Source organism: Pagrus major, chromosome 12 (genome assembly GCF_040436345.1).
Source record: "Pagrus major chromosome 12, Pma_NU_1.0".
In the NCBI taxonomy this organism is placed as follows: Eukaryota; Metazoa; Chordata; class Actinopteri; order Spariformes; family Sparidae; genus Pagrus; species Pagrus major.
In genome coordinates this window covers 8,054,920-8,079,639 of record NC_133226.1, presented here as the reverse complement: position 1 = coordinate 8,079,639, position 24,720 = coordinate 8,054,920, and the positions used below count along the sequence as shown (strand labels likewise).

At 40.4% G+C, this 24,720-nt stretch overlaps 1 protein-coding gene across 1 annotated transcript in view; it reads left to right on the top strand.

Annotated features, from left to right (window-relative positions):
* Positions 1-1,254: 1,254 nt before the first annotated feature.
* Positions 1,255-24,720, top strand: part of LOC141005576 (probable flavin-containing monoamine oxidase A) — a 48,415-nt gene continuing 24,949 nt past the window's right edge. The window contains exons 1-7 of the mRNA XM_073477456.1: positions 1,255-1,478; positions 1,599-1,686; positions 4,003-4,183; positions 4,736-4,850; positions 6,337-6,494; positions 8,118-8,207; positions 13,077-13,161. Of these exons, the coding sequence (XP_073333557.1) occupies positions 1,361-1,478; positions 1,599-1,686; positions 4,003-4,183; positions 4,736-4,850; positions 6,337-6,494; positions 8,118-8,207; positions 13,077-13,161 (835 nt within the window). The 5' untranslated portion in view covers positions 1,255-1,360. The remainder of the gene's footprint in view (positions 1,479-1,598; positions 1,687-4,002; positions 4,184-4,735; positions 4,851-6,336; positions 6,495-8,117; positions 8,208-13,076; positions 13,162-24,720) is intronic.

Here is a 24,720-nt window from a genome sequence, read left to right as displayed (position 1 = left end):
AAAATAAAAGGAGTAGTGCTGGTGTGGTGACGTGGAGAGGAGGGAGGGGATTGCTCACTGCCAAGCAGACAGGAAGTTAGCTAAAACGAAAACAAGCTTGCTTTGGGGTCAAAAGTTTCAGGTTTTAGCCAATTGTTTTCCATTTCATACACTTTCTTATATCTGCTTGGGCAGTGGTGGAGCAGTGATGGAGTTGAGTTGAGCCAAATGAAGCCTGGCTGTTGATAGCTACCTAGACAGCTAATGGCTAACTGTCACTCAAAGCACCTACTACACCCTTAATTATAGATAACTAATCCCTAATGAGTGAGTTAGGGCCAGAGGCAACACCATTTCTTGTTCCAGGCTGTAAACATGTTTATTCCTGCTGCAAAGCTGGCCATTTTAACATGGGGCTCTATGGGGAGTTACTTGCTTTTGCAGCCAGCCACAAGTAGCCATTCAAGAAACTGCATATTTGGCACTTCCACGTAGTTTCATTTTTCAGCCCGGAAGGATGCTGCTTGGCGCATCCTCACTGAGCCAAGGTCCAGTTGAACATTTTTGTGCTGTAACCAAAAGAATATTTAACAAATGTGAATGTCCAGTTCAACATTCTTAGGATTCATTTGCTGGGATGTCTTTAGGGCATCATTATAAACTATAAGACTTTGGACCAGAAGGATTAAGTTTTACCACTGGTTTTATTTTATACAGCACTGTTCACTGCCTTACTGGCATCAGCTGCTGATTTACTATTAATCATTCCATACTGTGCATTAATTATGTATTTTCTGAAGGGTGGTGATTGTTATTTCAAGTATGTCTTAATTATAGATACAGGAAAAAAAAAAAAAACTTTTAACATTTGCTATCTTTAAAAAAGCTAGAGGGTTATCAGGTACATTGTGCTTCTTTCAGACTTGGAGCTGAGGTAGTTAGAAAGACACTGTGACGGAGTGATAACTTTAATGCTTCTATAAAATCACCACTCATGCTGATACCAAAAACCTCTTGCTTGATATCAGAAAATCTTAATTACTATCTTATTTAATGGATGGTTTTAAATTAATATATTGCACATTTGCATGTTATTGTTGAAACACAGCATTACAAGACTTTACATCTGACAGTGTCTCTACTGTTTAGAAATCAAAAGCCTCCCCCTGGCTTTTACTGCTGGAATTGATATGGCCCAGTCTCTGCCAAGTAGGTCACAAGCTCAGTTGTTCACAGTTCCAAAGTGCACTGTTATGAAAACAGCCCAGGCTTCACAAGATAACCAAATTGATACGAAGAGGAAAAGGGAATACGAGTTGGTTTTTCTGTTTACCAGCACACGCTAAGTTGGCACAAAAAACCATAGCCATAGAGCTTGACTATGACTGCAGAAATTTGGGACGTTATTGTTGTTGGCGCCGGACTATCTGGACTGAGTGCGGCTCATTTCCTCAAAAAGAGGAATGCAGAGTTGAGAATACTGATAGTGGAGGGAAAAGGTTTGTAAAAGCATTGCTGAAGGCAATTATTAAGCCTGAAGCAGTGTGTCAGTTTGTACTGTATGCTTTAATTGTGAAGAGACTTTGCTCTGACTGAATCATGTCTTGTGTGCCATGCAGATCGGGTGGGAGGTCGCACGCTGTCGACTGAAATACCAGCAGCCAATGGTGTTGATCGCTGGGACTTTGGAGGGCAGTGGGTAGGAAGGTAATGTCGATCAAAAACATTTTTAAAGGTGCAACATGTAAGAATTGACCACATGTCGAATTCATATTCAAAACAAATAGGGGGCAGCATGTCACTGAAGTAACCGCTAACTGCTGCTAAGTGTAGCTGCTGTTAGCTTGTTAGCTCAGTTAGCTGAGCAGCTAGCAGTCTTGACTAGCTGGTTAGCATGCTAACCATCTTGGCAACACAATACATAGATGTCATAACGGTGTACCTGTTATTCACATTCTGTTGATAATTTTCGTGAAGTTTTGAATATTTTCACCTAAAATTCTTATTGCACCTTTAAAGAGTCCCCCTGTCTGTTGTTTAATTATGTCTTGTTGGGATTTTCTAGGCGATAGCCGAACATTTCCTCATGATAGGAATTTGTTGTTTTATTTATGATGCTGAAAACACGATAGTAGCAATTGAAATGCAGCAGAGTTGCACTGAACATGAGACAAACATAAAATCAGTGATTTGTGAGCAAGCTGTTGAAAGTCAGTCAAATATTTAACATTTTCATAATGTAGTCTAGAAGCAAATCATCAAGCCCTGTAATGTCAGAACAGCCCAAACATTTAGACATCAGCTAGACAAGTAAGCTTCAATCACATTATCATTATAACAAATATACTGTTTGGTAGTGCAGTGGTTAGAACTACCTCCAGACAGCAAGAAGGTTCTGGGATAAACTAACCAGATGTTAGCCACAATTGGCTCCAGCCAATGATAAAGGGGCAAAGATGGAAGATGGTCACTGTCTCACTATCTTGAGAAGTTAAACATTATGTAGAAATTGGCATTTTGTGCCATTTGGCACCCCTCGCAGTTTCTGAAAGCAAACACCACTGTCGTAAAGACAAATCCCAGGTCTGTAACAATTTGTCAGACGTAATATAGGTGCTAACTACAAACATGACTCATTAAAACTTGTATATTAAAGTAAACATGTATGTAACACTGTGATCCTCCCCTCTCACTGAAGTTAAATAGTGCTTAAACAAGTGATAGGGGGGCAGAGTGGCTGAGACAGAGACACCATTCACCCTGTTACAAGCTGTTATTGTAAGGTAAAAAAAAGTTACATAATGTTGCTCTGAGTTTTATAATATTGACGTCAATGACAAGCAACAATGACAATGACTGCCTACTTATCAGAAAACCTTTGAATGAGATTACTTTCTCTAATGAGTCATGGATAGATTGAATGACATGACTAATACAAAGTTCATATCATTTAGTGTGAGAATAACAGAATGCGTTTCAGTGTTGGTCCCTGTTCACTGGTACAGTCTTCAAAGGGTTTATGATTGCAGTTTGTTCTTTACCGTGGACCCGACTAAGAGTAGGTGTTGTGTTGGTAACAGAACATTATTATTATTATTTTTTTTAATTTATTCATATGCACAATGATAAAAAAAACAAGAATTATATTTAATAATACAAAGGCAAATAATTGTGCATAATAAAATGAACATGGAGATTCGAAAAAATAAACAATTAAACACTGGCTTCAAGGTTGTTATCTTCATCAGCCTTTAGAATTCAATCAACACATCGTCATAAGAAAATGACTGAATAGGTTGATTGTCAGCAACTCACAAAATTAACTTTATTACCTTTTCCAAAACAAAAAAAACTTCAGTGAACTTTCCTCCAGAAAACAACAACCCCCCCCCCCGCGAGTGAGAGTCAGGCAGGGTCCACTGTTTACTTATGGTGATTATGTAATTATGTAATTTAGAGCACTTTCCACGATGCATGGTGGGTCAGGAGCTCAATCACAACACATTATAAGTGCATCCACATGATTATAAACAGTTGGCCGATACATGTTTAGATTAACAGGTGGACACCGGGGGAAACATGTTTAAAAAAACCACACATGTCAATGTCATGATGTGTACTGTCACGCCTCTTTTGGTTCAGTGTGAACAAACAAAGGCGGAGAAATGGTGAACATTCACTGTGCCGATAATTCGAGTCTTTGTGTGAAAAGGGCGAATGATTCATGCCACTTCACAGCAAAGACTTCTCTGATCAAAGTAACAAACTTTTGTTTGCAGCCATTGTCTTGTCTAGCCACAAGGCTACAACCATTGTTAAGTGTACTGTTCAAGAACACTATGATGACATTTTAATTTCAAGAGGAGAGAACATCTCTCAGGTGCTTCATGTTTACGTTTTACCACTTTTCGAAGTGTTTTTCCAGTTGTTCAAGGACGCGCCCAAGTAATGTTGGAGCCCTACTAAACTAGTGCAATAACCTTCCAATAAGCAGAATAGAAATTACTTTCTTTTCTCTTTCAGCACCCAAACACACATCTTGGAGCTGATAAAGGAGCTGGATTTAGAGACCTATCAGCAGTTCAGTATTGGCAGGAAGGTGCACCACATGGGTGGCCCGGGTGCCAAAGTTCGCACCTACAGAAGCAGCATCCCTGCTCTATCCCCAGTGGTGCTAATTGACCTCACCCAGCTCCTGTGGAAGGTGAGGCAAGACTCGCATACTGTACTAAGGACCATGTTCAGTTAGAGCTGATGAGATTCAATAACCACAGCTCTCAGTGGACTAATATAATACTTACAACTCTGAAGAGGGGTTTAATTAATTTCTTGTTGACTTTTCCATGTGTACCAAGAATAAGATGATATACAGACTACATATCAGCTGAAATACAGTTTTCTCTAGAGCTTTAACAACCATATTTTATAATCAGCTGTATTGTCCCATATCCTTATCGTGCCAGGAGATAAGAAGTCCCAAATGAATGTGGTAATGGTATTTCACATTTATAAGGCCGTATGCTTTCGAATTGATAGTACATTTATCACACAGTGAACAAAATTTCCTGCCCCAGATAAATGGTTACAGTAGCAGTGGGAAGTAGAGAATGTGGAGGAGAACGCCCGAGTAGAATCATATTTGGCAGCCTCCAACTGTATCTATACTTTTTTCTATCTGTATCAATGGGATGCTTTTGGTTCACGGTGGTGAATCATCGTGTGTGGGTGTGTTGTGGTGACTGAATGTTTCACTCAGATTGACAGATTGTGTGCCACAGTATGTGTCCGGGATCCTTGGAGGACTCCGAACGCCATTGAGCTGGACAGTATGACCCTGCACTCGTACATTGAGCAACACGCTTGGACAGCAGGTCAGGGTTGGGAGCAGATGTAACATGTTGACTTCCTCCTACTTTGTGTTGGTCTTTGACAAAATAGTGATTTGTGTTGTTGTTAATAAAGACATTTGATGCAGTATAACAACAAAGGTAGAGGTGAAGCAGAAACACAGTGGCTGCTGCTTGGGCCTATTCGAACCGACCAGTCAGAGCAGATTGGGCTTCTCAGGAGGGGATAAAAAGAGACAGGAGTGTTCAGATGGAGGATGAATAGAGGTGCTACAGGAATTGACAGAATGAAGAAAAAAAAATCTCTCTTTTGAACATTTAAGTATTTTAAGCTATTCTTGATTTGATCATGATAGCTGATGTCAAAATAAAAGTATATACCTGAAAATTAGCATAATATGGGACCTATAAAAAAATAAGATGAATAAAAGTTGAGGCCTAAAGTGTGTCTCTGTTCTTAGGCTGCCATGCTGAAGTAAATGTAAAAATGTAAGTCATATAGTCGCAGTTGGTGTGCTAACAATCTCACAGTGCAGCAAGTATAATGTTGGTCACCATCTTAGCTTAGAATGTTAGCCTGGTTACATTTGCTAGTTAGCTGGTAACAGCTTATGTACAGCAAGATAAGAAAAGACAAAATGTTTACTTTTGAAGGACACAGAGGGAGGTTCATAGCATGAGAGCAGGACAGTGTTTTAAGTTTTAAAAAAACACACAAATTATGGCCGTCTTTTTCATTTTGTTTTCCAGCCTTGAATTTTCCTGCATGCACACACCCACAGAGAAGGAGTATTCTGACCTTCAAACACTGCTGCAATCATTGTGTTCCTTTTCATTGTAACTCCAACAAAAGTATTCATTTTAGTGTTGAGTTTTGTGTGTTTAACTATTTGTTGACACTGAATATAATGTACAGGCAGCCATGTTCGCCCACCCACCTCTTATTCTAATCTGGTTATCCTAGGTGGGGCTTAGGCCGATGGAAATGTCATTAATTTTGCAGGCATTCATTATGAAATCAGCATTGGATACACTGGAAGTCTGACCTAATCATGGCACTTGATGAAAGGTCAGGAGATCAATAAAGTCATTAGCATTCATCCGTGAGGAATCTTGTAAGTCCGTAGCAGTTTGCAAGACAGTCCATCCAGTGTTAGTCGAGATATGTCAGTGTGGATCAATGTGGCATTGTCAGCCCATGAAATGTCTGAGTACAGATTCCTGAATATAATTTGAATTTCTATGCCAAAGCCGAATCAAACCTGTGCCCAGCACAGGTTCGATTTGATTTGATTACAGAAATAATCATCATTGTCCTGGTGTGTTTTTATCAACTATACTCTTGACTCTCATTCGACAGAATAAATTGCAGTTTTTGTCATGGCACTGTATTGTGGCTATCTATGTAATGGGATACAACTTTGCAGAACACTGTCATTGCAGGGGAAATGCATATTATTACTACCTGTGTGAAGGCTAAAGTGTCTTTTCAATCATCCCCCTCTGCCAGAGTTAAAAGAGGAGATGGGACTGTGCAGCAGGTCTGTCTTTGGCATGGAGCCATCCCAGATGTCCTTCCTATTCTTCCTCATGTATGCAGCAGCAGCTGGAGGGCTACTGCCTCTGCTAGAGTGCACTCAAGGTTCAGCTCAGGAGTTCAAGATAAAGGTACACAGCTCATATCCTCTCCCAGAGTGCATATTGTTGACTCAAGTGCCTTCTAAAAATCTGGAGATCACATTCCTTCCCTACTCTAATAAGACTTAGAATCCCAGTCACTCAAAACAGTCTGCACAGCTCAGTCCAGCCCCGTCTCCAAAAACATGATCCGTGTTTGTCCTCGAAATCATCATCGATTGGGACCGCTTAACGACTCTGAGCTGTGGTCTTGTATTGGATTTTCCGATTTTTTATGTGCTCCCTCAGCATGAAAGTCGTGGTTTCATACTGTTCTATTTTGTGGGTAGTGCCTCTGAACCTTGTCTCTCCTCGCAGTGGTGGAGTGTGAAAGGGCTGGAGGCCAAAAAAAAAAAGACACACATGGCCTTGAAGGAAATTGCAACAAAGCTAGTTAGTTACAAAACTTTTTTTATTATTAGCACATTTCCTCCACTTTTTTTCATCTGCAGCAAATTTGTTATTGTACAGCTATTTCCTGAAGGAATTATAATGAGCAGCGCTGCAAGCATGACAAAACTACAGGCGCAGTAAAAGCAGCTTCAAATGAGCACTAAAGTGGCCCTGCTCTTATCAGTTGTACTGTATATGTCTAACAGTGGTACAAACTATGGAGGACCGAAACTGCCAAACTAAAACAAATGATATAAATCACTCAATAACTACATTTTACTTATTCATTTATTCCCTCCATTTATGCCCTTTAACTTATTTATTTCTGCATTTTCTTTTTCCTTTCTTTTTAATTTTTTTTTTTCTATGCACATTTCTGCTTCATTCTGGAAATGAAGCAGCTGTCATTCAAAGTGTGTCATGGGGTCAGGGGTATTGGTTGGTAACATCAGAGTGCATGGATCTAGTCTACATGCCTTGCTCCCACAAAATAATACACAAATAAATATATAGATTTGGAAAATATAAAAAGGAAAATTAGGAAATACAAACAAAAGTTCAATAGTAAAGATTTGTATTTACAGCATGTTAAACAACTTTTCCTACATAATGTTGCTTTAATGAAATAATAATTTACTTATTGAGTCATTGATGTCTTTATTCACTTTTGATTTTTACAATTTCGGTCCTCCATAAAGTTTTTTAAATACATTTTCACCTGAAAGTACTGAAAAAGTCAATACTCCTTTAGTTGTGTGTATTTTTTTGTTTATACTTTACACATTTAGCTTTTATTTTATTTTTTTTAATTTAGTTTTTTACATATGGTTTCTTGCATTAATTAATAATAGTTTTCAGCCTTTGGAAGAAAATAGTTGTTACTGAAGTCTTCACAGCCAGTTCTGTGGCTGATACAGAATCACCAGAACATATTTCCACCTGATGAGTTTTCCAAATGTCATTTCTAATTGCCTGACGACCACAAACACAATGCTTTATTCCATTGTGGTTTTGGCAGAAGTCTCTCAGACACATACATCAAAATCTTGGCAAGAACAACTGAATTATCTGCATGGCTGGCTGGACACCACCAGGGGTTTCTTGTTTTGTAATTTGGGTGAAGTGACCCTTTTTGAACTTCAAATGCCCTGCCCACCCAGGGAAGGGGGGCATCTATGGGTTTTAAGCCCACCTTGAAGTGTAATATCTGTCTCTCCACAGGGAGGCACCCAACAGCTTTCAGAATGCCTGGCAGAACGTATCGGGTGGAAGAATGTCCGGCTGGGTTCTGCCGTGACGGCCATATGGCAGGTAGAGTACAGTAACAGCTCACTCAGGGATTGATGAGGCGCGACACAGAGATAACAGCTTCCTCGATGGGGAAACAGGCCGTCTCCTGTGAAGGCGCTGTCTGTTCCGCCTGACTGTCTCCCTTATCCACATCTGAGAGCCCACGAAGGCGCCATGCACCCTAAAGAGTAGATTTGCCCCAATGTACTGTTTATTTCTACCATTTATGCAACTATTGCATTTATTGATTGTTTGATAGAATTGAAATCAATGAATGGTAGACTATAGAATTCTTGCTTGAATAAAAATCCAATCAGTGAGGACACTGTCAGTTGACCAGCTCCAAGGTAAAGCTTGAAGTTGCACTCTGTAGCTTTGGAAGATAAATTTTAATCAGAAGAGAAAGATCTCCATTTGACTGATTTTTTATGCTTAAAATAAATTACCTAAATAAACACTCTCTTCGTCTTCACGGATGAATAAAAAGGAGGACAACACAATTTCAAACTGTTTTACTTTGTAAAGTACCGACCCCCCCTGTCGGTCTGCAGACTACCAGGGGCATGGAGTGAAAAACTTTCTCAAAATATGGCTTATGGCCAAAATATGGCCAAGCTTATACTTGGTGGACTCTGCCACCTTTGTAGCTTCAAACAGTGTTCTGGGGACCTTATGTTCCTCTGAGAACAGCTTGTTTATTCAGTTATGGAAGAAATAAACATTTCTGAGTTTGAATTTATTCTCCAAAACTACATTAACCATTTAGTCCATTTAGTTACAGGAAATTATTGAAAGCAATTTTGGTAATTTGGTCAATCATCAAGAAAAAATGCCCAGAATGAACTTGTTGCCGTGCCGGGAATTTGGTGTTTTTCTGGTTTATAATAAAGTTGATATATTTTGGTACTGGACATGTGGCAGGACAAAGTGTGAAAAACAGAAATCGAACATTTCACCATGTAGGGGGACTATTCAATCAGGAGAGACCTCATTCTGAGTGAACGATACAATTTCATTGCAATGTGCACAGCAAGAGAATGTACAAGTAATTGGCAGATAGACTCCATCATGATTTTGTCATATTTGAGGAGGTGGTGAAGAATATGGCTGAAGAAGGTGTGAGTACAATCTGTGCACTGGATAGGAAGAACAGGAGGCCAACGGGGTTGTGGAGGGGTCGCATAAATTGCACTGAAATGACAGCTGACGGCGGCAGAGAGAGCGGATTTAAAGTTTGACAGCAGCGATATGAATGGCTCAGAGTTATCTTGGTGAAATCTGAATGATTAAATGAAGAGAGGAGAAAAAGAAAAGCAAAACCCCCACAGTCAGCTGATTAGGAAGAAGCAGAGAGAGAGGGAGATGAATGATACAAAGATAGTCTTCTTGATTGAACTTACGCTGAGCTTCATTTGATTAATCAATTAGTCAATCAACAGAAAATTTTCAGCCTCCAAATGTGACTGTTTGCTGGTTTTCTTTCTCATCTGTGATGGTGAATTAATATCTTTACTAGGGATAGACCGATTATCGGCGCCGATATTCGAGATTTTGACGCATATCGGCATCGGCCTTTTTTTTAAATCCGACGGCCGATAAGAGATCAATTTAAAACTGGGTTATTTTGGCTCTAATGCAGCCGCGCCTCTCTGTCTGCTGTCACTACTCTGTCTCCAGCATTGTCCCACCCACAGCACCATCTGATTGGTTACACGCTCTGGTTACACGCAGAGCCACGGCACGGGTAACAGCCATTCAGCAGTGAAAGCTGTGCATGCACAGTGCTCACGTGAGTTGTAGAGTTTCGCTGCAGTCTGCTGAGCATCTAGAGCCAGAGAAGGAGAAAGCGGACCGGTGGGCTAACGTTACGCTAAAAGCTAATCAGCCTTCACCTCAACGTGCTTCTCTGCAATAAAACTGGACTGAATTGAGTTCATTAGGTTTTTACTCTCTCACTCACACACACACAGACTTCTACTATCACGGATTATTTCCATATCGATATTATCAGCAACCTTGTTTCGAGTGATTAACACGCACGTCTGGAGGGACTGCGAGCGAGCAGAGCTGCCGCTTATGTTTATATAACGTTAATGGGCTCACAGTAATGTTACTAGTAGTTGTTGAGTGTAGAGGACTGGGATGTTTATTACAATTTCGGGAGAGTCTGCTGCCTACACTTACCTTTGAAACCAAGCCCCCAGGAACAGCGCCGGTTCCGTTCGGCAAAACTTTTTCTCCTCTCCGTTCGCAGTCCCTCCAGACGTGCTTGTTAATCACTCGAAACAAGGTTGCTGATAATATCGATATGGAAATAGTCTGTGATAGTAGAAGTCTGTGTGTGTGTGAGTGAGAGAGTAAAAACCTAATGAACTCAATTCAGTCCAGTTTTATTGCAGAGAAGCACGTTGAGGTGAAGGCTGATTAGCTTTTAGCGTAACGTTAGCCCACTGGTCCGCTTTCTCCTTCTGGCTCTAGACGCTCAACAGACTGTAGCAAAACTCTGTCTGAGAGAAAACTGTAGGGCAATAATGGCTGTTTAACTACCAAGTTATTTTACTTTACCTTTTTCTGTGTTTATTGAGAGATCCCAAGCAGCAGAAAATGACATATTGTTAGATGAAGTGTGTCCTGAAGCTGTCTTTGACAGTTTCTTGTAGAGAGGAGCAGGATATTGCTGTTCAAGACTTAAGACATAATGTAACTACATCAACGCCAATATTTTCCCTTTTACTGCAAATGAATATCGGCTCCAAATATCGGTTATCGGCCTCCTTGACTACTAGTAATCGGTATCGGTATCGGCCCTGAAAAAACCATATCGGTCTATCTCTAATCTTTACATTTTAGACTGTTGACACGACACATTTAACTGTGTTTTACTGATCAAATGATTAATCGATTAGTCAAGTAACTAATTTGCAGTTTAAACATTAATAAAATAATTGTTCAATGCAAACCTACATTTTTGACAATAAATAATCAGACTGACTAGAAATAATAATGAAATGAATCAATACTAAAAATAATCATTAATAACAGCCCTATTCCCACTGACATTACAGGTACAATAAGAATGAAGAGGTACTTTTTTTTTTACACCCACGTATCATACAGGGTCACTGCAGATCCAAGCATGCTTTGGGTGACAGACAGGGCACCCTTGACATTTTGCCAGTGTATCACAGGGCTAACACATATTGACAGACAGACTCACATTCACAGCTACAGGCAACTTAGAGTTTTCCCGTTGACCTAAGCTGAACCGGAGCATTCACAAGAAACCCACGCAGGCACGGGGAGAATGTGTAAACTACACACAGAGAGGCCCCAGTCGGCCTGGCTGGCTTCTCATCTAGGACCTTCTTGCTGCGAGGCGACTGGGGCTGTCTGCATGCAAAATAAAAGATATGGAATAATTTCATTAAAATGTAAGTGAAAATTAATAATTTGGTTTCTTGAGGTTTCAAGAAAAGCTTGTCTTAACTCGAAGAGCTGCGACACCTTTCAAATTCAGCTCTGACCCCGATACATTTTAAAAGCTGAGGGTTGTTGAAGAGTTGCTAGAAGATATGAAGTCCTAATTACAGAGAGCCTTAACTGTGTTAAGATTAAAAAAAAAAAAAAAAAAAAAATCAGTGTAGAGAGCTAAAATATAGTAAATTGAATCCCTAAGTTTCAGCATCCAAAATATCTAGCTGGTTTACAGTCTCTGAAGACAGGAGCTTTCTTTGTTGCACAGTGGCGTTCTGTGGTGTGGTGAGAATTAATTATCACCAGAGGCTTAGGTTTAGTGGAAATACATGCCAGACCAAGGGAGCTGGGCACTTAAGAGCTCTGCAACAGCAAGACTGTCTGCAGTGATTTAAATAATCCTTCAATGTCATTTAACCACCTTTTTAAAGTCGTGTACCTCGTCAATTGCACAGATTACTAGAAAATCTCCTTCTCTTCACAGATTGTGAGAACTGACATCCATTAAAATAGAAAACATAATATCATAGAAAGAAATGATCAATGTCTCAAAGGAGTATGTGTAAACATATTATACAACATGTCTGCATTAATGGTATGCAGAAGTGCAGAACTGGGCTCCGAAGTTTCTGAGTGCAACACCACTGTCGTAAATACAAATCCCAGGTCTCTAACAATATGTCAGACGTAATTTAGATGCTAACTACAAACTCATTACGTCATAACAATGTTATGTCTTGAAAATATTATTTTTAACACAAAAATGGATCCAAGCGCAAGACACAAGGAGGCAGGCAGCTAAACAAACACAAGCCGAGCTTTAATAATAAAGCTTAAGTCCAAACACAAAAATCCAAAATACAAGAATAATAGGAAGTCTGGCAACAAATAGAATAAAAAAAAACAGAGGACGCAGGCAAATCTAAGAATTGAGAAGTCCAAAAATTACAAAAACTAAAAAAGGTACAAACCGAAACTCACTGGGAACACCAGGACCACAGGACTGACATAGACATACAGAACAGGAACGCAGGAGATGTATGACAAATTGACACCGAGTAAGAGAGAAACACATGCTTAAACAGACAGGGAATAGTTACCAAATGAAACACAGGCAAACAGGGAAAAGGTGGGAAAAAGACAAAGGGAGGAAGTGAAAAGCAAAACGTGACACATGAGGGGAGAACTTCAAAATAAAACAGAAAATAACCAAACCGTGACAAAAAAGGTATGTTGAAGTTTTGAATCTGTTAAGGCAAGAACAGATACAGTTTGTTCATTTGTATTTGAAATAAATTGTGCCCAAAATCACACATACCAACAGAACCACCTCACTCAAGAAGATGTAATGTATTAACAAATGTGTGCCACATGCTTATTAACTAAAGCTGCGTTTCTGTTTATATGTTTCAACAGGATGCTGAGTGGGCCAGGGTGACAACTACCACCAACACCTTCTTGTGCAGAGCCGTGATTGTCACCTGCCCCCCTCATTTGGCAGGTCAGTGCTCGTCTCCCGCCTCTGTCGACTCGCTAAATGAAATTCTCACTGATGCAGGAGGCAAATATCCTCCTCTCTCACCACGTCTGTCAAATGTGGCAAACTCCTCTTCCATGCAGATAAATCTTTGATTTTCCTAAATCTTTTTCGGCTGTGGGGTGTGGCAATCACTTTGGCTGGCGTAAACTCTGTCTGAGGTCGGGGCTCTCGGCTGAGGAATTGCCTGGATTGGATTTTGGAACCAGAGCAAGAGTTAAGGCCGAAACTTCAACTGGGGGCTAATGCGACATTCGTTATGGTTGGCGGTGGGAAGTTGAAAGTGACAAACACGTCATTACCATCCTCTCTGCAAGTGAGCTACCAAGGAGAGAAAAATATGGCCCCCTGCAGTGGAGTGTTTTCCGGCTGTTCACGAGAAGCAGAAAGTTTTTAATTGAACCATTTTAAAACATGTCATGTTGAAAATCAAACTTCAGCGCAACAGCACACATTACTGCAGCCATGTGCATTTGACATCATGTTGTGCAAGCGAGTAGAATCCACTTTTTATTGTTTTTCTTGGTCAGAAAATAGAAATCCTGCATTCCAACTTCCAATCAACTGCAGGGTAAACTTGTGTTGACTGGAAGTCCGATTTTGTTTTGGCAGTTGAGCTGGTGTTGTCCAGGACACATGGTAAGACAGAAGTGGGTGCTAGTTGATGTTGAGGCCCAGAGCCGGGGCGAGTGTTTGCCAGGTTTGGAAGCGTCCGAAGCTGAAGCATGGGCCTACTCTGGGTTCTGTGCCTGTTTGCACTAAGCTGGCAACAGATCTGTCACTCAAAACCTCATACTCAGAGCCATGGACCATGGCCAGGATCCTTAATGAGACAGGTTTGAGAGCGGTGTTGAATTATGCAGCATGGATTGCTCTGGCTCGGGTGCCACAGTGCCATGGTTTGGCCTTAAATCAGTGCGGGGGAGATTGACGGGGTCTTTGAAAAGCCAAAGTCGGGCCGGCGATAGAGACGTCACCTCTCCCAAAAGGAGACGAGGATAAATTAAAGAGAGGATTGCTGCTTGAAGTCATCTGCGTGACATGCTTCGTTTGAATGTCACAGAAGTGGGCAAACCTGAGAAGCTTTCCGGTTAGTGGGGGAGGGAAGAAGAGAGCTTAACACAGCAGGCAGTGGGGATGATGATAATGACTCTAGATGATTCCAAGCCTCCCTTGGACAGTAGCAGTTTAAAGGATTGTCCTCAGTATCCATAACCTCTCATTTTTGGCTCTTCTTTTTCTGTCTGTTTCTGACATTCCTTTTATCTTTTCAAATGGCTTTTATTGAATTTTCTGTTTTCCATTTAACAAGCAAAAGACAGTAAAGGATAACAACAATTTCAAACGTAGCACTGTGCAACTCAGCATAGACAATAAAGAAAAGAAGAAGCAAAACAAAACACTCTGCAGGCAGATCTGTCAAACACTGCGCATGATTTTTAGGCTGTTCTAACAGTACCACTGGCATGCTTTGAAGTGATTTCATCCTTTTATCTGGCTATACTAGCACGAGAAAAAAACTAAAGGGTACATTTTGTAATTTCATCAAGAGAAAGTATTTGGCCCCAGATCACATATTTGAAGATATTAAAATGCTGAAAGTACAGACATTGATTCGATGACTAACTCGAATCCATCTCTAATAATAACCACTCATTTTTTATTCAAACTTGAAGATCTCTTATGCTTGCATGCATTTGCAATTTCTGTTAAATTAATATATCTAATGTTATAAAATCAATAAGTAAAGTGGAGAGGACAATTGTAGTCAAAGTGCTCCTATGCATTTTCCAATAAACTACATTTATCTTCGATCACTTCTCTGAAATGAGCGCCGAGGGATTTTCAAAATGGTAAAAGTAAAGGAGTCTAAGTGAATAATTTTAAAGAATGAATTGGACTTGTCCAACCCTCACATACTGTAATAGCTCTGATGCCCATGACAGGAACATTAAAGATTCATGATTCAAGATTAATTTAACTGACTTTCTGGAACACAAGATTGTAAAATTACATTTCTGTTGTAATTCCCAAAGGTAAACACAGAAAAAATGAAACGATATGGACTAACTGATGAATAATAATTAAGTCACAATAAAAAGACAACATCCACCCCAGCCATAGTCTGTTCAGCCCGCTGCCATCTGCCAATAGATACTGAAGTATTTGTTAGGGTTGGGCGATGTCTGCAGAATTGGCATATGATGATGTCTACAGTGAAACATTGTGATGGATGATGACATTGTTGTTTATGAATTTGAGGCAGCGTGTCTCCTCAGTGTTGCCATAAGGCAGCAGTTGCGTCTTAGCTCACCACTGTAGCCGCACTGTTTAAACTCAGTCTGGTTTTGCAACCCTGGTGCTGTAAAATCACAAACAAATGTACCTTGTCAGACCCCCCATCACCCTGTAATTCGGACCTTGTATCTGACGTGTTGAGAGTGAGACTGGGCTGCAACAACCTCTGTATTTAGGTCTTGGCATTTCATTTACTTCATATAAAGCTTGAGATAAAATAGCAGATACATTCACATTTACATATTCAAGAAATGGTTTCCACATTTTGGTAAAGTTAGCTGTCTTGGAGTGTATTAGACTGGTCTGACATTCTTAATGAATTCTCAGGCCACTTGGTTTTGAATCAATGGGTAGATGGATGAAAAGGAATAAAACGAAAGGAAAAAATGAGTACTTTTTTTTCAAGAGTTCAAGAGCCGCGTGGCATCAATAGACCAACAATACATTTTCTCACACACACACACACACACACACACACACACACACACACACACACACACACACACACACACACACTCACACACACACACACACAACTATGAGCTCTGTGTTCCCTAATATATCAAGTTTGTCCTGTTCTTGGCTCCTGGATTTATCTCCCCATTCATCCATCCATCTTTTATAATGAGTTCCGTCAGTTTTTTTCTCCCCCCTTCTTTTTGTTACCACTTCTCTCACTCACCTCAATGATTTATGAACCGTCTGGTTTATATGAGATTGTTATGCATGAAAAGGATGAGCTTGGAAATGAGAATTTTGGCTATGTGTTGACTTTGGAAAATAAAGTTGAATTATGTGCATGTTTCGGTCGGCAAATAGGTTCCCATGTATATTCATTGTGAGCAAAAAAGAAAAAAAAAAGCCAATTAGGCTTTCACAGCATGCAGTTGGAGTATAATGCAATTAGGCGCACGGTCTAACATTCAGTGATAGTTAGAAAGACAGCTCTACAGTTACTCAATTAACATTTTATTTCAATGTGTTCTTCTGTCTCTCTTTATCAAGAGGGATTTCCCCAACAGAGCATGACTGTCCGGCTCTGTGTGCACATGTGCGTCTGTGTGGCCATGTGTATTATGTGCACAGATATTTATTGTTGAGTAGGTGAAGCTGAAGTTCTTGACGTCACTTTCAGAAGTCGTTGTCCCTGACTGAAAGGAGATTTTATCTGATTGCAACTGAACTTGACAGGCAGCCAAGCAACACTATATCTGATGTTGCCATCTATCTTCTCATGGAGGAGGAGCTGCAGTAATGACAGCAGGCTTGGGCAGTGGTGAGGAAACTATTACAGCTGCCACTCACGCTTTAGTCCAGAGCCTTGTTTACACTTGTAGAAAACAGGTAAGCGGTGCATTAGCATTGATTTGTCAACTGACACTGTGAGGCAGGACTATCCGCTGTGCTGTGAATGAAACTAATTGAGTATAATTTAGGGATTAAACACAAAGTGGGAGCGGAAGCGATTGTGAAGATAACTCATGCAGTTGATTTTTATCTCTATAAAAAAATCTCTTTATAAATCCATATATGTGTGTATTTTGCATCTCATCTGAAGAGCAGTATAGCAAGTGTTGATGAGCAGGCAAATATAGTAGACGTGGCCTTGCAAAGCTTTGTTCACCAATTGAAGTTGTTAATACTGTGGTCAATAGTCTCTTTGAAAGCCCTTGTTATTTCTGTGTGACAACAGTGTAATTCTGAGGCACATACTGAATATCTGTCTAAATAATTGCTCAAAGGGTTAGGTTGCAATTTTTGACATAAACATATATAATACATGGCATTTAAAAAATCTGACAAGGGGCAAAATGTAAGATATGGCCAAAATTTTGGTTAAAACATTTTTAAAAAATGAACTAATATTATGAACCAAATGGGAAGAAACAACAATGTTGACAACATGTACTTTGTTGCAGAAATGTCCACCAAAGTTAGCGTGCTAACCAGGTAGTCTTGGCCCGTCCAATCTTATAGCACCATTTTGTACCTCAATAGCAACACATCCTCATGCCTAAGCAACTGAATAGGTCAATTGCCAGTTACTCCCAAAACGACATAAATCACTGGCCCCAATACAACAACATGATTGTTGCAGCATACCAGTGACAGGCATACCGGACTTTCGATGTACGCTAAATATTTGGTTAAGTTGAAAAAACTACTTGGTTAGATTTAGGAAAACAGCTTAGTTTGGGTTCAAATAACTATGCTACTTATGTAACTTCAGTCACAAATGTACCTACGTAAGGTAACTTCAGTATCATTTTATACACTGCCATAAGTAAGTTAAAATAACTCACCACTGACTTCTGGTTTCACGCTGCTTACCTGTTCTTGTTTGACCCGACCATCCGTCCCATAGTCCTCCCTATGCAGACTTTCTCAGTCTTTACAGTCTTTATACTACTTTGCCCAACTTCCTCCTTTACTCCCATAGTAATTACTCTGGCCAGTGGAGGTTGCTACCTTGTCACAAGAAAAGTCCATATGGGTCTTAGTAAGCTGCTTTCACCCTCGTAGTTTCTGCTGGGAGATGTATGCGAGTGGCGAGATCTCTTTCAACCACTGCTGATGCCCAACTCTGTCTCGGTCCTCTCCTGCTTCACGCCCTCCTGTAAACAATAGTCTCGGTCAGAGCGGCTGAAAGTCACCTCCATAGAATATTCTCCTGTCTCCGTCAGTCACAGAGGCTGTGTTCAGTAGACCACTGGCTCCGTGGCTAACTCAGCTAATTAGCTAATGGCAGCTAGCTTCAACTAAAGAACTTAGTGCGCAGCAGTGGTTGGTTACACTGGTGACATGCTGCCCCCTATATTTTTGGAGAAACCTTCCAATTCTAACAATATGTTAAAAATGGCACTTGTTTATCAAAGAAGACTACTACTAGCTACTCAGTGTGACATTATAGTGACACTGTTTGTAAATGACATCTTCTGTTCTGCAATTTGTGGCCGACATAGACTGATGTGCTGCATCTGTGTATCTATTTCACTATTTATTTTTTGTATAACAGTTCTACTTTAATTAGAGAGTTAAAAAAAACTGTAACATTCAAGATTGGTGTCTAACGTAGGTGCAAGAAAGCCTGAAAATAAGTTCCTTGCATAAAGGAAAAACAGCTCACACTCAAAAACACAATTAATCTGCTTCCCCGGGACTGTGTGTGGTATGGTTTGATTAGATTTGACCGACAGTAGTGTTGTCGCTGGCTGCATTGGCAAACAAGTCCATCAAATTAAACACAACTCGTTTATCATGTGCCATCTTTTCCTCCCCAAGCATTTTTGGCTATCTTGCTTTTATCAGAATGGTAAATGTATGGGAAATAAAACAGGGCTGCTCACTGTGCACTTTGCCAGTTGTATCACTGTTTTGAACTGCCCTCTGGGTGTCCTTCTGGTGGAGAAAACGTGATGCTGTTCCATGTAAGCTGCCCAACATTCTGGAAAAAAAGTTAGCCTCTACCTGTCCCTAATGGTTAGAGAGTTAATAGGTCCCTGTGTGTATTTACTACAGAGCTGTCCTAGTTATACAACAAATCTGAGTTGCATACTAAATCAGGGTTTTGAACTCTTTCACCATAAATGCATCACAGTTTTCTGCAGACTGGTGCCCTTTTGACTTTTCTTTTGCCCCTCAGATTGCCGGAGTCTGCCATGGTTTGGCTGACAGCGCTGTAAGCAGCCCGGCAGCAGGACAGATGCTCTGTGGTGCATAACTTAACTACCAGGAACTCTGTGTTTTTCCCGAGTGTGACTGGTTTGGGCAGCTGTCCTAGCAAATGTTGCCTCTGTCTCCAGGGCAACCAGTGCCAATATGTGATGTACTCAGCTTCAGACCCTTCCAGGCAGACTGGAGTGTATTTCATGTGACCTGAGGATCACACAACGTGATTAAGGCTAACGCAGGTCAACATAGTTGACATAGTTAGATTCCAATGCCAAATAGAATCCTTACATATCTATAGATGAATGTACAGTAACCTTCTTTGGTCACTTACGAGTTGACCAGTCTTTCTTTATGCTGCCACTAGACATTTCTTCAGGTTCAGTTTTCTATTTTATGATGTGACAACGCTGTGCTTATGCTCCAGATAGAGCTGGAGATGTTCTGAGGTCGCGTCAAAAACTACTGGCGTTGTCGACAGTAACACGGCTGGACATTGTCCCGAGGTCTCCTCAACAGGATCCAGTAGTTTCACGCTTCCAGATGTTGAAACGCAGTCTCGAACGGAGGTCATTGGCTTGGCAGCATTCTCACCTGTAACTCCACCACCATCCGCTCCACCTCCAGATATGACAGTCAGCTAATAAACAGGTAATGGGAACGTGATAGGACACGTTTTGCAGAAATGTCAATATGGTATGTAGGCCTATGACACATTCAAATGTGAACGTATCAGTGGTTTGCAGAAACATCAACAACCAACATGTAATCCTGGTGACTCAGCTGGTGGGGCAGCTGCTCATGTATATCTATATTATATCAAATAGATTTGAGTGATATATTTATTTGAAGAATTTGCACTCTTCGACTTTTCAACTCTGAAAATTGGGGACAGTCCAAGAATAACACACGGTATATTGGAGTAGAGTTGTGCATTGTGTTTTCATTTTGATGGACCGGCACTCACACTGGTCTACCCCTCATTTAACACGAGCAAACAACACAACAACTGTCAGACTTCAGGTCTTGTATTCCTAGATTTTGATCAGTGCACAAAAATACCTCACATCACCTTTTCCCAACACAGGCCTGCCCTATCCAAAGCAGCCAGACGAGCACAGACAAACCACAGAGGCAGAAATCTCATGAGGAAATAACCAGCAGATAATAGTGTGTTCATGTAGAACCTCGTCCCTTTCAGAAAGAAGCTGGTTGAGAAAAACATTCTCAGCTATTTCCTGTTTGTGGTCCACCAGCTATGGTTAGTGAGCTATTTATTCATAGGAGATTAAAAGCCATCCGATATCAGACCACAGTTAAATGAATTCATAAACTAATGAGAGCAATTTTAGCCGAAAGGGTCCTCCTCCTTGAGTCTGCTTTTGTCGAGACCAACAGCAGAAATTATTAAGAAATGTCAGAGCTACAGTGTGTGTGTGTGGAGGGAGATGGGGGAGGGTGTCTGCTGCTACTTCCCAGCCTTCAATTTCAATAAGTGTCAAGGGGCTACATGCATAATTCAATAAAAGATCTGTGATGTAATGTGCCCGTAGATACAGGACTCCATCTAACATTTGGAGTAAGTGGTTGGTGAATTGTGCCGCATATTTACGACAGATTTAATGATGTGAGGGCTGTTATCGTTTGTTGTTTGTATCCATATGTTGTTAGTGCTTCATTCTTTTGCATTGACCTCCTGGATATTATGGATACATGCCTTGTGGTATTGTATAAAAGGCCCTTGTATCCCTGTTTTTGATCAAAAGGCTCATATGCTGGATTGTTGAAAAAGCATCATCAGGCAAGTGAGAGGTTATACATTAGTTACTTCTTCTTTTTCTCCACAACAGGTTGTTACATGCCTTGCAATGCTCTGTTGGCTTTTCGGGATGAAAGAGATGATCCAATTTCACAGCCTACACCGGCACAGCCATGAACTACACCTCAGCTCTAGCTAGCTTAAGCTATTTTCATACTTTTGAAAGTTTCTATGCACCCCTCTTTATAAATTGCCATTCAGAAACTGCATCTTTGGCTCATCATCCCTTTGATGTTACGTTGTGATTTGAGTGGCTTTTCATGTTTCGCTTTTCTCATCCCACTGACAAAGACACTAAAGGTGCCTGTGCACCATGATAAAAGTGTAGAGTGAGAAAATAATGGAAATTCTGAAGCCCCTTGCTGGAGGCTACCAAAGACGTAACTCACAGGTCGGCAAGGGGGGAAAGCAAGGTCAACGCTGACCACTAGTGCATTCACAAAAATGAAGACAGAGCGGCTCAAATGCCACAGTATTTTAAAAAGAGGAAAGTGAGATTCAGAACGACAGAAAGGCGATGAAAAGACTGAAAGGAAACCACTCTGGGGGAAGCAGCGTACTCAGAAGTCAGGGTGTTAAGGGTCAGGAACTAGCAGTTGTGCAGATTGCTCCGGAGCCCTGGGACGTTCTTGAACTTAAATCTGTTTTCCAAAGATGACAGAGTGATGCAAAAAGCTTTCTGATGAACTGTCAAATGAGAGCACTGTGAGAGGGGATTGTGTCAGCATGTTTTAGAGGGAACCTGCCGCACTCCTCTGTGTCCGGTCCAAGGATAAACCCCATCTTTATCCTTTCATCCTCTGGTCAAACTAAGACACAGGTGCTCTTTGGTTAAAATGGTTCAGGACTCTGACTGACACCATAGAGATTGTTCATAACTATATATAAAACTGCCAAATATTTTTAATAGCAATATGATCATTAAAGGTCCAATTTTTAAGAAACTTGAAAGTTCCCAACTCGTCAAATACTGACACTTTAGGTTTCCCAACTCATCAGATATTGATGCGGCCATCCCAAAGTTGGGAATGAGACTCAAAAATCAACTTTCTTACAGATCTTTAATGAATAGGTTGAATACAAAAGACAAAGTGCAGTTGGATGATTGGAATGTCACTAGTTTTGCAGGTATTTCGTAAACTTCCTTCGGTATAAACCAAAGTATTAGACAATGTGACATTTTGAGTTGATGGTGATGTTCGAGTGAAAGTCAGGAGAACCCCTGAGTCATTACAGTCCATCTTGAAGGGGACATGGACGTGTGTACCAAATATAAATCCATCCAACAGTTCGTTGAGACATTTCACAAATGTCAGCCTCGGGGTAAAGTCAAGGGATTCTGTGGAAAATGTCATGGCAATTCATACAGCAATTTCTTTTAGACATTTCAGTCTGCACCAAAGTGGTGGACCAACCGACAAATCTACCAATCCTGCCTTTTGAGCGATATGCTAGAATGGCCAGACCTTATTAACTCCAAAGTAAAATAAAGTAATAAGTTTAATTTATGGAAAACCAGCACCAGACATATGTTTGCCTGTCTTTTGTTTGTGTGTACAGTTTGAAGTGCTAACCCAGCAGCAAATACTGCACTGTTGTGGAGTTGCAGAAGCCACTTTAGGTTCAACTGTCTGAGAGGAAATGCTCAGTATTATTCTGTGGAAATGCCATATCCTGTAGTGGATTTAGGCCACTTTTTCAGAAGGTGCCAAAAGTGAGGCACTTTCAAACAAGTCTGGAAATTGCTGGATGCCATAAAGAATGCATGACAATAGTCTAATTGTATCACTGCTGCAAATGGAAGCCTGTTTACAAGCAGCACTCTTGTCCCTATTTATCAGCTATCTACCTTTTGAACAAACAGAACCGTGCTTCATCTCATGTTATTATCTCCAGTAGGCGTAAAACTGGAGGAAATCATGGTCGTGTGTGTCTGTGTTGTTGAGTGTGCCTCTATGTGTGTATCTGTCCACAGCTAATGTCGCATAGGTCTACTGCTGGACTCATCAGTCAAATATTGTTTGTGCACATTTATGACTGTATGCTCAAGGACCTCTCATGGTTGCAATAAACAAACCTAGTTTATTGACTGTTCTGTTTTATACGAACATTGACTGCTGACTCCTCAATCCTTTTAAGCGGTTGGTAGCAGCCACAAGTGATCAACCAACACATCCCCATACTGTACCTAAACGACTGAATAGATTGAGTGCAAGAGAAAACAATATACAGTATATCACCATTCCCAAAAACAACATGACTATTACAGTGTACCAGGGACAGTAACGGACCTTCGATGTACGCTCGCAGTTTGGTTAGGTTCAGGTACTAAAACTACTTTGGTCAAGTTTAGGCAAGAACACTTCTTGGTCAGAATTTAACATGACAACTAATTGGTTAGGTTTAGGGAATAAAACAGTGTGGTTAGGTTTAGGAAAACATTGGGGTTTGGGTTCAAATAACAGTAACTTTATTTACGAATGTTATATAAGTGATGTAACTTATCAACTACATTAGTAAGAATTAGAGAACTCAACAACAATTCTTGCCGAGTCTATTGCAAGCCACATTTTGGCCATTGTCATGGCCTAAAAGACTGACATCTATAGAAAAGTACATCTTGAACAGCACCTGCAGATTAATTCCACACCTGACATGTTATTATCCACTAAATTAGGCACAAGAAGAGATGAATAATCCCTGCCATCTTGACTTGACTCTTCTGAGGGCACTCTTCCAGTTTAGTTATATAAACTGCCTTTCCATTGAAGTTGTTTATTCATGTCGGTCATCTCGGTTTAAATGTAATGCTGAGTTGCACGAAAGTTCCACAGAAGTGTCACAGCAGATTTGTGTGTGTGAGAGTGGATGACAGCGTTGTCACTGAAGAGCACTTTACCGTTCTAAAGAATAAGATGCCAGAATATGTCTTATTTAGCCTATGACAATTTAACATCTGCCTGACAAATAATGAGGTAGAAGGCATCTCCTGCTATCAGCTTAGACGGTTTTGGTGTCAAAACAAATAGCATTATGAATATGACACTACTTGACAGGTCCTATGTCATGTGTACAGTGCTGTCATTTAAACGTCTAAGTGACCATGTCAAATTAGTTCGGAGCCACTTATCATGTCACTGTTTTTCAATTTTACTGCTCGAGGCTCATCAATTTTGTTTAGCATTAAGGGCATTATTTTGAGGTTGCTGACAGGCTCTTGACAGTTTCTAAATAATGTTTCACATCTTCCACTGGTTCATTCGTTAAAAGCCTGGCTTTAGGCCAGATGTCGCTTTACTTGCCAGAGCAAGCACAGAGGCAGTCTGGCTTCTCTGCATGCGTGACATACACTTGCTCTCATGGTACTGATGGAGTTATTTGACTGCTCTCACATCAGTGTGAGATGGAGCTTTTACAGATGTAAGTGCTGTGATTAGTACTCTGGAGCACAGCAACAGCCGGAGCACTATTAGGTCATGGGGATTTCTTTGCAAGGCCATTAATGCTAGTCAATGATTCAAGATAAAACCCTCCTGATCGATAGAGGGATTAGCTCAAGTGTACTATCCGTCTTAACTTATTTTTATTTTCCTCTTTTACTCCGACTCTCAAATAAAGCAGAGATTTGCTCGCCAAGTTATAAATAAGTTACGCCAGGTGAGACCAAGGAAGATGGATTGAATGGAATTAAATAGAGCATACAGTTTTTTGGGATTCATGTTGTACTGTTGTTTTCC